General features: G+C 35.2%; 2 protein-coding genes across 3 annotated transcripts; one reads left to right on the top strand and one right to left on the bottom strand.

The window, feature by feature from the left end:
• Positions 1-6,231: 6,231 nt before the first annotated feature.
• On the top strand, positions 6,232-10,973 carry LOC132041198 (ubiquitin-conjugating enzyme E2 32). Of its 2 annotated transcripts, none has more exons than XM_059432029.1 (5): positions 6,232-6,374; positions 8,607-8,738; positions 9,337-9,421; positions 10,049-10,212; positions 10,294-10,973. In XM_059432029.1, exons 1-5 carry the CDS (start codon positions 6,261-6,263, stop codon positions 10,705-10,707), a joined length of 909 nt encoding a protein of 302 aa, XP_059288012.1. In that variant the 5' UTR covers positions 6,232-6,260; the 3' UTR covers positions 10,708-10,973. The 2 variants fall into 2 exon arrangements, with proteins under 2 accessions (XP_059288012.1, XP_059288013.1); XM_059432030.1 differs by lacking the exon at positions 6,232-6,374 and adding an exon at positions 7,279-7,383.
• Positions 10,717-13,098, bottom strand: LOC132041197 (UPF0481 protein At3g47200-like). Its single transcript, XM_059432028.1, has 2 exons — positions 12,858-13,098; positions 10,717-12,562 (listed from the first exon to the last, which is right to left on the bottom strand). The coding sequence occupies exon 2, from the start codon at positions 12,503-12,505 to the stop codon at positions 11,228-11,230; it is 1,278 nt and encodes a 425-aa protein (XP_059288011.1). The 5' UTR covers positions 12,506-12,562; positions 12,858-13,098; the 3' UTR covers positions 10,717-11,227.
• Positions 13,099-13,365: the final 267 nt, after the last annotated feature.

The following is a 13,365-nucleotide window of genomic DNA, read 5'->3' as shown; positions in this document are numbered from 1 at the left end:
TTTTTTAGATGAGAGGACTTCAGTTTTTAGGTTTAGTTCCCTATAAGGCTCAGTGTTTTTCTCCTCTCTTTTGTACCTCAGCAAGTTCAAGGTCTCAAGTTACTCAAGAAAAAAATATGAATACATAAGAAAACAAGGAAAAAACCTTCTTTTATGTGGGTGTTGGGGTTTGCTTTTTTTCTTTTTCAAAGTCTCTTTTTTGGCTGCATCAGTTATTTCTTTCTCCTCTTGTCAAGTGTGATGAATGTGTCTTCTTGATTTTGGTTATGCTTGTAGACTTTGGTCATTGGTGCTTTTTGAGTCTTCCACTAATAGGGTCATTACTGCTTTTGGGAGATGCAAATTTGTACTCCCTCCGTCCCAAATTATCTGTTGTTATTTTTATAAATAGTTGTCTCATATAATTTGTCGTTTTAGAAGTTCAAGATAAAATTAATTTTTATTCTTAGTAGTAATTGTTTTTGAAGGTTATAAACACTTCAATTATGAGGTGATGATTGTTCAAATTTAAATGAAGGTAGAATAGTTAAAAAAATTCTCTTAATTAATGTTTCTTAGGTCCGTGTAAAAGAGAATTACGATGCATAATTTGAGACGGAGGGTGTAATTCTTTTTTTTTTTAGGTTTTCTCCCTTACTTTGGAGTTTGAGAATACTTCTTTTTCTTATCATCAAGCAGAGAGAGTAAATAAGGTGTGAAAGTTTTTTTTTGCTTTTCTTTGCCCCATTCCTCTTTCCGAGGCTTGTCCATGGGAAATGTAATTACGAGTACCAATTTGAGAAGGGCAAAGCGTCAAATTTACCCTCTAAGTATGGTTTATAGTTTAAATTTGCCTTCCGTCAAAATTTGGGATCAAATTTGCCCTCTTCGTTAGGATACTTGATAAATTTGCCCTGATTATGGATGGAAGTATGACTAAGACTCTTTATCAGTCCACATAGGCGCCATGTGTATAACTAAATTTATTTTTCCTTTAATTCTTAGTGTAAAAACCATACTAATTAAATTTTGTCATGTATTTTCTTTTTTTTAATTATAAAAAAAGAATACAATACCTAATTTTCATCTCCGTCAAACCACCGATTCCCCTCCTTCTTCTCCCCCACTATCATCACCGTCCACCGCCCTTTGCATGTAAAAACCAGTCTCAATTTGCATGCTCTTGGTAGTCATTCTTGTTTCAGTACTAAACAATGATTCAGATTCCTCAGGCACTTCATTTCCCTCTATAGCCACATATGCCTATACTGAAAACAGCTCTGACTCAAATTGGGACAAATTAAAAGGTGCCCTTTTTGAATGCTTTAGTCTTTGTTGTTGTTGTTGTTGTTGTTACTGCTGTTACATTTCTTTTGGTGTTACTTTTCTACTTCAGGTGTACCAAATTCTTCAAAATACTACATGGGTTTCTCTTCTTTTCTTGTTTTGGGATTTATGGGTGGTGAAATATCTCTGTTCTTGATTGAAAAATTCAGGGTCCCTATTGATGGTGGAGGGCGGTGGACGGTGATGATAGTGGCGGAGAAGAAGAAAGGGAAGCGGTGGTTTGACAGAGAAGAAGATTAGATATTGTATTCTTTTTTTATAATTAAAAAAATAAAATACATGACAAAATTTAATTAGTAACGTTTTTACACTAAGATTTAAAGGAAAAATAAATTTATTTATACACATGGCGCCTATGTGGACTGATAAGGAGTCCTAATCATACTTCCATCTATAATCAGGCAAATTTATCAAGTATCCTTGTTACACCTTCCGTTTTGTTGCAAGGAGATTTTGGCTTATTGGCGGTGTGTACCTTCGGTTCGGTAATCCGCACCAGAGTTTTGGACATGAGATATTTTACCTTGTATGTGTACAAGAGTATAAGTATGCATTCTTGACATTACGAGGGAATTAGAAGTGAAACGAATCGAATCGGAGCAAAACGGAAGCGATTCGGAAAAGCTGCTGAAACCGGTCAAGACGTCGACGGCCCAAAGGACGACCGTCGACACGTCGACGAGCCGTTGTCTGGCACCGTCGACAGGGTTCTGCAATCAGGCATCTCAGGCGGCAGTTCGACGGGGCATGTCGACGGGCCGTCGACCCTGCTCGTCGACCCGCGGATCTGAAATTTTCTAGCCCTGGTTATAAATATAAGATCCCACGTTTTTATTCTATTATTCTCCCAAAAACAGATCCTACATCTCTCTAGAACTCTCCAAAACCCTCCCTATTTCTCAACAAATCTATACCAAAAACCAAGATCAAAAGCAAAGATTAAGAGATTCATGTACTAGGAAGCCTATTAGGGTTTGTGAAGAGTAAGAATTTCTTTGGTATTCAAGTGGGGGATTTTATTCTAAGGGAGTAGGTTGACTCAAGGCTTCTTCCCAAGTGATTAAGGTAAGTTTTATGTTTATTTCATGTTATTGAGAATATTGAGTGGTTAAAAGACTTGGATTATAGAAGAAAGTGGAATATGAGCTTAAATATGGAAATAATGGTATGTTGGGTAGTAAGTTAATGTGAATCATGATTCTTAGTATGAGATGAATGTAATCTCGTTATAGATGATGCTAATGACGTTAAGGAAATGTTATGTGAGGAATAAATATGATGTTGTATTATAATTATGGTTATGGATACCCTTGAAGGGGAATTGTGACAATTGAATAATGCTTAGCTTAAAGAGGTTATTGATTAGGATATTGTGGGTGTTATTGTTGATGTTTGGGAGTTGTTCATTATATGGAAGAAGTTGTTGAAACAAAGGAAATGCTGCCCAATTTTGATTAGCTCTTAGTTGCTATAGCTAAGCTTAAGTATGTTTCCGGTTAGCTAATCTTAGTACGAATTTTCTTGAATGCAGATCCGTAAGCTTGGAAGGAGAACGTTAGTTGTTAAAGAGACGCAGAGGTATGTGAGGCTAGTCCCTTCTCTTCCAAAGGCATGATTCTTATATATATGGTGATTTCTTTCCGGTAATTTCCATGACCTTCTTACATTTCAAAAGATGAAAGCTAAAGAGTATTAACAGTTTCCCACGAGATAGAGATGAGATATGTTCCATGATAATGATATGACGATATTATGATGCTAATGATCTTGACATGATTCCTTGATGCTATTCATTGTTGATACCCTCACCTTATAATGCTAGTTCCTTCAAGGTGAGGCGTGATGATCATGACTACTCCATAATGGAATCGGGGGTTCTCGACCTTACGTCACCCCGATAAAGTTGTAGCTCTTACTTGAGTTCTTATGCATGTCTCATGATAAGTATATGATGATGAGATTACACCGCACCTAGATGGCCGGGCATGACACCGCGAAGGCGGGCGGCTTATAATTACATTGTGCCTAGATGGCCGGGCATGACACCGCGAAGGCAGGCGGCTTATGATTACACCGTGCCTAAGTGGCCGGACATGACACCACTAGTGGGCGGCGTGTGATAGTTACCCGGACGCGGGTTAACGATGATGGTATATTTGATATGCATGACATGTGTAAAACTTAAGTAGGTTATATCTTCGCCTCATGTTTCATTATTTCTTTATTTCTTTATTATGCTAGTATTATTCATGCCTTAAATACTCAGTACATTTTTCGTACTGACGTCCTTTTATTTATGGACGTTGTGTTCATGCCAACAGGTAGACAGGGAGACGGAGCAGACGCTTAGGAGCTTACTCAGCAGGTTTACAGGAGCACCCCACTACTCCGGAGGTGCAGTTTTGATATATTGTTTCGTATTCATATTGGGCACGACGGGGTCCTGTCCCGTCCTTATGTCTCAGTACTCTAGTAGAGGCTCGTAGATACGTATGTGTGGGTAGTAGTTGTCTCATGGATACATCAGTGTATATTTTTGTATATCATTTTTGCAGCCGTGAGGGCTTATGTATATTTATGTATTGCCTTGGAGATTATATGTATCCAGGATGAGCATGATGATTAGCATAATGAGCGGTGCTCGGTAGTCAGCTCCGGGTACCCGTCATGGCCCCTAGTCGAGTCGTGACAATCCTAACGGAGAGGGAAAATTTGATCCCAAACTTTGACGGAGGGCAAATTTGAACTATAAACCATACTTAGAGGGTAAATTTGACCCTTTGAGGGCAAATTTGAATGCCCATTTGAGAATTCAATCTCATGTTTCGACACTTTGTCTATTTCGAGTAATGAGAGGAACATGACACTACAAGTGGACTATGAGCCCGTTTGGATTGTCTTATAAGTTGCTGAAAACAGCTTATTTTGAGTGTTTGGCTGACCAATTTAAAGTCATTTTGTGCTTAAAATAAGCCCAAAAAAATAATTTGGCCAGTTTAGCGTAGCTTATCTAAAGCAGTTTATAAGCTGAAAACAGTTTATAAGCCAAAAAAATTAAGTTGGGCTACCCCAACTTATTTTTTATTAGCTTATGTCTGAAACAGCTTATAAGTTGCGCTTTTTTTAAGCCCCTCCAAACAGGCTCTATATAATGAACTTTCCTAATAAATACTTCCTGGGGTCCAAATAGAATGGCTGCTAGCCCCACTATTACTCTGTCCTTAAGAGATGAGTGAGTGGTGAAGACAACAAATTTCATGATGAAAAATTTGAGTTTTTTGTGAACACCATTCAAGTAATTTAATATTGTTAAGTGCATATATAAGAGAATTAGACATTCAACAACTAATGAGACACGCACGCGAGAGGAAAGTGAAAAATCAGCTCTTGCTAAATCAAGTTTTTTAAATTGTGAACGTCACTTGGTTCCTTTCTATAGTTGGTGTTAAAAGTGAAATTTGCTAAGAGCCATCCCTAGTACGAGTCTACTGATTGTTATGTCAACGGCAAAGTCCTGACAATTAAGTTAGAGGTATAAAAGAATTGTTGCTATGCGGTTTTTTTTTTATTTTTTTATACGAGTTTTCAGATTGAAGTTTTTGAAAAGAACTTTTATAGGCAAGAGGGGTAAGCTTTGATCACTATACTTCAAATTCGTGCCAGGTAGGACTCAACCTAAGTGGAATTTTTCCACCAATCTAAGTGGAAATTCAATATAGTGAAAATTTATACACGTAACCTTAAATAATTTTCCTAGATTCATCCCTTCAAGTCAATTATCTTTCATAATCATGATTTACTATAAAAACAGCCATTAAAACCTTGTCATTCTATCCAATAAACAACTGCCACGTCTTTAGCGTTACGCGTCACCCGCCATCTTTAATTATCTCTCCCTCACTTCCTCTTGTTCCCAAAACATAATTTTAGCTTTCTTTTATACCCTCCAATTTCTACCATCATTATCATTATGAGTATAAATTATGAATAGATAGATTAAATATTAAATGAAAGAGAGATTATATTCTAAGACATAAATAAATAAGAGTAAAATAATCAAAATACCTACTAATTAATACTCTTTTCGGATTAAAAAGAGTGTTCACTTAGTCATTTACACACCCGGTAAGAAAATATTAAACTCTAGGAAAAAATAGGTAATTTGACTAAACCACTCTAATTAAATAGGTATTGGGATTTGATCACGTAGCTCTTAATGGGGACAAATCTGAAAAAATAAGGTAAATTTTTTCTTGATTTGATAAGTGAACACTCTTTTTGACCCAAGATAAAAATCTTTAAGTGGACACTCTTTTTCATCCGGTCCAGCTGTCCTAATTTATAAGATGTAGTTTGACTAGACACAAAATTTAAGAAATATAATTTTGTGGTCTAAAAAGAGCCAAACATATTTGTGTAGTCATAGATCATCTCGTCGAGCGTAAAAGGTAAAGTTTAAAGTTAAGTTATTACCAGATAAGAAAACTAACTAAAAAAAAAGTGTGTCATATAAATTGAGACATGGGCAATATGTAAGAAAAAAAAATACGAGATACTCCCTCCGTTCCATAATAAATGGTTTTTTGGGCTTTTTAATTTTTTTCAATATAAGTAGTGCTTTAGCATTTCAAGAATACTTTTGACAGATTCTTCCAAAATTGATCTTATTTAAATAATTAAGATTCATTAACTACCTTTTTAATTTATATAAGCACAATTTTCTAATTTTATGGAAGTTAGCAATTTGAGTAATTAAGGTGTTGTCAATGTATCCAATAAATTATCGCCACATCATTATGATGACGCGTCACGCGCAATCTTAAGCAAGAATTTATATGTAACCCACACATAGTTTATTTCCACCAAAAGTTCTCTCTGTCTCTCTTCATCCATTATCGGTGGTAACATTTTTGACCTGAAATAGAGCAGTAGAAATGGCGTCAGTGGACAAGTATAATATGAAGAATCCAGCTGTGAAGAGAATATTACAGGAACTTAAAGAAATGCAATCTAATCCTTCTCATGATTTCATGAGCCTTCCTCTCGAGGTCTAAATTACCCTATAATTTCATCTTTTTTTTTTTTTTTTTTTTTTTTTTTGGATCTAGAATTCTGATGCGGTGCATTTTTTTGCTTTCTGAGATTCAATCTAATTGAGGTTTGATCGATTTTTTTTTAGATTAATTTGAAAAATTGAGAATTAATATAGTTTAGTTTAGCTCAGAGAGTTAGTCAAATAGACTCGCCATGAGCAAAAACTATATATATATTTTTTAATATCTTAATTTTCCTAACGGAATTTATCCTATTATTTCACTATTTATATGTTTTTTTTTTTTTTTGGTTTGGATCTAGATTTTTAATGTTGTGTTCTGAGATTCATTTTCATTGAATTGCTTTTTTAGGTGAATTGCAAGTTAAAAAAAAAACAATTTAATTTTTTTCATTTTTAAGAGAAAATCTACCTTATCCTTGATGAATTATCTTTTTTTTTTCTTTGGCGGATCTAGAATTTTGATGCGGTGCAGTTTTTACTTTATCAGATTCAATCTAGTTGAGGTTTTGATCAATATTTTTGGATTTTAAGTTGAATTGAAAATTACAGTAAGAAATATTTCATAATCATTTTATTTTAGGTGAATTGCAAGTTATACTACGAAAATATCCTAATACTTATATGTTTGTTTTAAAAAATTCAGTATATATACACTGCTTCGATTTAATTCCTTAGTTTTTCCCGTTTTTCTAACGAAATCGACCTTATCATAATCCTTATATGTTAATCTTAAAAATTGAGAATAAATAGTCTGATTTAGCTCAGAAAATTAGTCAAATATACTTACCATGAGCAAAAAACTGTATGTATATTCGAGTGGAGCAAAAATCCTCTCTAGTTTTCAGTTTAATTCCTCTATTTTCCATTTTCCTAACGAAATCGACCTTATCATTTCATGATCTAGAATTTAAATGTGTTGCACTTTTTGCTTTTCCGAGATTCAAAAATTGACGTTTGATCAATATAAGCCTTCTGATGATTTTATGAGCCTTCCTCTCGAGGTTTCGAACTTAATTCCTTAATTTCCTTTTTCCTAATGAAATTTATCCTATCCTTTCATGTTTTATCTGTTTTTCTCTTTGGCGGATCTAGAATTTTAATGTTGTGCACTTTTTCTTTACGAGATTCAAATTGATTGAAGTTGATCAATATTTTTAGCTTTTTTAGGTGAATTGCAAGTTCACGAGCCTTCCTCTCGAGGTTTCGATTTAATTGCTAATTTTTGCTTTTTTAGATTAAAATTGATTGAAGCTTGATGAAAAAAATTGTAACTTCTTAGGTGAATTTTAAATTATAGTACGAAAAATTTCCTTATCTTGATATGTTAATTTTAAAAATTGAGAATATATAGTCTGATTTAGCTCAGAAAATTAGTCAAATATACTCGCAATGAGCAAAAACTGTACAGATAAATAGGGGGTGTGGTTTTACTGGCGATAAGTAATAAGTGTCAAATAAATTGAAGGATTTTTTTCTGCTTGTGCCAGTGTATACATAAGTAGGGTGTGTGGTTTTTAGTTATTAAGCTAGAGAGTATAGCTAATTTGCTTGCTTATGGTTTGCTTTTGGTTATGGAAGTGAGATTTGATTGTTTTCCTTATTGGTAGGGAAGGGGTTTCTTTGATGCAATTATGTTCCTGCATGGAAATTTGAAACTGCTTCGATGAAACCTTTTATGCTAGTATTTTGCTGCTGCCAAAATAAACTAAATTACAAATTGGACAAGGCAGCAACATGTGATTTTTAGTGTTTAAAATGATAATAGTGGGGTTCTACATAAGGTTGCCCATGATATAAATCTCTTAAGCTTTGATAAAATTTCTTGACGTAGATTTTTTTTTATGTTCTAGCTCATATATGTTAAGGATTATATTTGATCCTGGTTATGAATCAACCTCACTTACAATGAATGAGCTCCGTGCTCTTCTAGCTCTCAGTTTGATGCCTTTGGCACTGTTATGATATAAATAGGTGAAGATTTGATTTTGGGTATTTTCCTTCTTTTCTTATGTGGTAACATGCGTATTTTAATATTCTTGAATTCATCACTGGTAAATGGATGTCATCATAGTAGGTTATGTCCATATTGCTTTTGAAATATTGTGTCTTGCATGAAAGTCTATTGACAAATGACTAGTTATCTTCCATTTACAAGTTATTTTTAAATCTAAAAGTTGCACAATGACACAGCAATTTAAAGCTGAACTTTATATTACTTTTTCAGGAGAACATATTTGAATGGCAATTTGCAATCAGGGGTCCAGGAGACTCTGAGTTTGAAGGGGGGATTTATCATGGACGAATCCAGTTGCCTGCTGAATATCCTTTCAAGCCTCCTTCTTTCATGCTTTTGACTGTAAGTCTCTTGCTGCTTTAATAGCTTGTCTTACTCAGTTCATTCTATGGAGTAGGGTTTAGCAGAGATCGGAATGGGGCGTGTGATGTGCGTTGCAAACCCCACCCTGCCACAAGCGGGCTTCTCGGATTAGGCTGGCAGTGCGCTAAAATTTTCTTGACGGTGTGAAAGAAAGATTAAACAACAGGTATCATGGGAAAAGAGGCTAGAGATTTGTAATTCAAAGAGGATAAGATCTAACTGATGAGTACTGAAGGGTTTTTGCTTTTCTCCCTCTGCAAATCTGGAATGTGTTTTTCAGTGTGACCTAAGTTTCCCTCTCACTACACAAATTCACTGAGGAGGGTCGCGAAAAAATATTTGTAAAGGAAAAACAAAAGGGAAAAGGGTCAACAAACTGTAAGAGAAGAGATGGTACTGTTGGGAGGGGTGGTTGCATGGGTTGGTAGGGGGAAACGGAGTCTGTCTTGTGGGTTGGGATAGGCTATTGAATGAAGCTGCTAAACCTATCCCATATTCTCTTCCATTTCCATCTGGGTTTAGATTGATTCATTTCCTGTTTAATAATCTGCTAACTCATGGTTGATTGTCTTTTCAGCCTAATGGACGTTTTGAAACCCAAACCAAGATATGTTTGAGTATTTCTAATCATCATCCTGAGCACTGGCAACCATCATGGAGTGGTAACTTCATCATTCTCTCCACCATTTTCACAATATGTTATATTTTAATGAAGGATTCACTTTCATATTGTTGCAATAGTTTTTTTCTTTTGGGATATATTACCAGATACTCAAGATGCACGATGTCATGTTAGGACATAAAAAGAAATCTTCATCTGCATGAGTTGGCATTTTACCCCCCCCCCCCCCCCCCCCCCTTTTTTTTTTTTTTTTTTTTTTTTTTTTGTGGAGGGTCCTTTTAACCTGTGGCTTAGTTGAGTGTATTTAGATCTGGCACAGTAGTGTTACGAGGCTCTCTGTTGATTTTAAAAGACGGAAGATATGATTGAACATGTGCGTCAATTTTTTAATGATTGGTATGGTATCCTGTACTTGAGCAAAAGACATTGCAAACATCACAGAAATAAGTAGGTAAAAATCTCAAATAAAAAAGTAAAGCAAGCAAAATGGGTAGCAACTATGCATAATACATCATTGACCTGCAATTATTATGCTTGTAGTTGTATTGACTAGAGAAAAGCAGTTTGCAGTGCATCAAGCTATTGTGTGGCATACTCTTTTGTATTAAGGGTCAGACGCATTGATGGACGCTAATCAGTGTTTAATTATCTTACTTATGATTTGCAGTTCGGACCGCACTGGTAGCTCTGATCGCATTTATGCCTACCAGCCCAAATGGTGCCCTTGGATCCCTAGACTATACGAAGGAAGAAAGGCGTGCTTTAGCTATTAAATCTCGTGAAACGGCTCCAAGGTATGGGACTCCTGAGCGCCAGAAGCTGATGGACGAGGTATCGAATTATCTGAATATCATTTTGATATCCAATCGGTTGTCTGCAGGCTCAAGCATTAATAGTTGATTTATTTTACAGATACATGAATACATGCTAAGCAAAGCACCCCCAGTTCCTCAAGCTACTTCGTCACCAGCTCCTGAAGAACAGAATATTAACAGAGAGGACGAGGTCCAAGTGAGTCCAGAGAACCCTACCGACGAGGCTGCTGAAGAAATGCGTCCTAATCCACCTGTTGCTGACACAACTACTGAAGAGAGACGTGAATTGGCTTTAGATGCTGATCCTGTACAGGCACCTATAGAGGCCCCTGCTGTACGGCCCACTGAGCATCGGATATTGCATACACCTCAACAGAGTGTTCCGAGACAAGCTGATGACCGTATATTCACATGGGCAGCAGTTGGACTTACAATTGCTATACTTGCACTTCTGTTAAAGAAATTCATGAAAGCTAATGGCCACGGTGCTGTCTTCATGGATGAATCCTAAATCTATCAACAGTAAATATGGAGTTAACGGGGAATATGTTTGGCAATTTACTCCACTTTCGGCCAGCTTATGCAGAAAAATGCAGTATATTTATCCTTTTGCTATTGTGACATCAATTATATATATTGTCCAATGTGTAAACATGATTTACCAGATATATTTTGATAGTTTGTATAGATGAAAGATTGTCCTTTTACTGAGATGTGAAGGATCATGTGAAGAAGTTAAGAATTAAGATGAAACAAAGAAATTCAGTTTAACATTAACTCGTTTGTTAGTATTCTTCCTTTTTTTTCTTTTTTGGTTTCTTAGTATTCGAAAAAGTGTACGTATGCTGTTCAAGTAAAATGATAATAGTAATAAAACAACATAGACAAAGATAACTTGGAATCTGCATATAGTGATACCAAACGAAAATGATGAAAGGAGATTTCAAATTCAACTTTCTCAAGCATGCTGCAGTAGAAAAGCAAATAAAGAAAATGAATGCAGCAAAAACAGAAACTACTAAGAAAAAATGTTAGCCTGTAATTCCTTTGGAAGTCTTCTTAAGTACATGGCTAATTTTCTGGCAGCATAGTGTCCACTTAGTTTCCTTCTTGTATTTATTAACTTTATCACAAAGTCCACTATAATAGAAATCCTCGACATCAAAATCCACATGAAGCCTTGTGAACAGTTCCAAAATCTCTTTATCATTAGACAAACTGCTGTCCAAAATTTCCCTTTGTGTAAAATAGCTTGCATCATTTGCAGACCTTACAAGACTTTTCATGAGGTAAACGTAAGACACGACATGCTTCGGGCCACTTCTACTGGTACCACACAGCTCCATTGCCACCATATTTTTGAACAAAATCTCAGAGTAATTGTATATTTTCAATGGTGGAATCTCCAAGACTCCATCTTTGGTAAATCTTATATTCATAACGCTGTCACTTATTGCCTTCTTGAACTTGATCCCTACATGATGAAGATGTAGTACATGGTGCGTATGTTTTTGTACCTCACTTGAGTGAATTTGAGCACTTGTTGGGAGATAACATTGGTGAACTAAATCCAATAAATGGTGAACTTCAGGACCAAATCTCTCTGTAGTTACAAGTCCTTCTCCTGGAATCAATTTTCTAAAAAAGAGTAAGGCAAGTTGAATAAGGGAGTAAGTACATCCTTTAGGAATTGGAACTAAGTGAAACATTTGGTGAAGAACAAGAAATGGGATTTGGTTTTCGAGTAGTATCAAGTCACATCTAAGACGAATAAACGTCTCGTAATTGCTAAAGAATATGTCATCTCTACGTCGAAAACCCTTTATAGCAAACTTAATAAAGAGCTCAATGATAAAACAACTATCAAGTAACATCATTTGGACAAATTCATTACTTCCCATTTGATCTATTGTGTTCTCTCCATAGCATTTCCTAGCTTTGTCCTCTAAATTTCTAAGTGTTTTCACACAATTCTCTAAAATGGTTTGTGTGTTTATTGGTTTTCGACTAACAAGTGTGTTGAGATAACACCACTTATGTTCCTCCATGTCGTTAAGGGTGGCAACTCCATGGTGGAAAGGACCTATTGAGACTAACTTAGGAGAGTAATCATGTTCACTTCCCTTTTTAAGTTCTTGACGAACTTTGTTGATACGATGAACACTTGAGATATTTTTCATCTTCTCACCAATTGATTGTACAAGATCTTCTTCTTCTTGCACGATATCGAGTAATACATGATCTTCGGTTTTCGCATTTGTGTAGGATATATCTTCTTCCATCATCTTTCCTTGAGACATGAGTAGCATTGGCTGCCTCCAAAATCCTTACTTCATTAAACTTTATAAATGAAATTAACTAAACCCCTGCAAGAAAAGATAACAATTCAAAAACCTCAAATTTGTACCACCCCACTCCTAATGATCGCCCTAACCAATGATTAATTCAAGATTTAGAGTCAATACATCCCGTTTTTCATAAACGTGCCAAATTTTTACATAATCACACGCATATATATACATATATAGTCAGAGCTAGACGCAGTAGATTCTATCAAACCCGCTACGTTTAATCTAGATTCGCTACTACCACGAGAGAGAGGGTTGGGGGGGAGGAGGATATACATGAACTCATAGGATTAAAGGAGTGAAATAAGGTTACCAGATGAATGCAGCAAAGATATTAAGGAGAAACAATCTGAATATCTTGTTGATGACAAACCATAAAATATAGGAATAAAAGCTGATTGGTAGGTGTTATAAATATGTCTGAACAAGAGATACTTGTATCTTTTTATGAGTTGAACATCTGGGAGAATTCATTATTTGTTTACTTCATTTACAGAGAAGCATTGTTTTGTCAGAAAGCAAAGTATTGTTACATAGGAAGTTTATTTATTGCTTTTATGAGAATCTAGGAATATTTGAAAACATTATTGGAGTAGCAAAAGAATATAAACATTCTGTGATTTTTGTGTGGTAATAAGAGATCCTAAAGTTTAAGTGTGCAGTGAATAAAATATGATACCCTCTTTTAACTTCTATTCTAATAGATCGAATATCTTTTATAAATATCTTTTATAAGGAATCGGAGGTATATGAAATGATTTTTTCTCAAAAATCCTCAATGAAAAATAGAGGTTGTTCCTTCCTTTCTATGGATCGATCAT

The sequence above is a fragment of the Lycium ferocissimum genome, chromosome 12 (genome assembly GCF_029784015.1).
Source record: "Lycium ferocissimum isolate CSIRO_LF1 chromosome 12, AGI_CSIRO_Lferr_CH_V1, whole genome shotgun sequence".
NCBI classification, from domain to species: Eukaryota; Viridiplantae; Streptophyta; class Magnoliopsida; order Solanales; family Solanaceae; genus Lycium; species Lycium ferocissimum.
Note: the sequence above shows the minus strand (reverse complement) of the source record. Positions and strands in the feature narration are given on the sequence as shown.

What these genes read in the sequence shown, in the direction of transcription:
- LOC132041198 (XM_059432029.1), top strand. Translation starts at nt 6,261, where the DNA reads ATGGCGTCAGTGGACAAGTATAATATGAAGAATCCAGCTGTGAAGAGA. An exon ending in CTGGCAACCATCATGGAGTG is followed by an intron (nt 9,422 to 10,048) that starts GTAACTTCATCA and finishes TATGATTTGCAG; the next exon opens with TTCGGACCGCACTGGTAGCT. An exon ending in GCCAGAAGCTGATGGACGAG is followed by an intron (nt 10,213 to 10,293) that starts GTATCGAATTAT and finishes TTTATTTTACAG; the next exon opens with ATACATGAATACATGCTAAG.
- LOC132041197 (XM_059432028.1), bottom strand. Translation starts at nt 12,505, where the DNA reads ATGCTACTCATGTCTCAAGGAAAGATGATGGAAGAAGATATATCCTAC.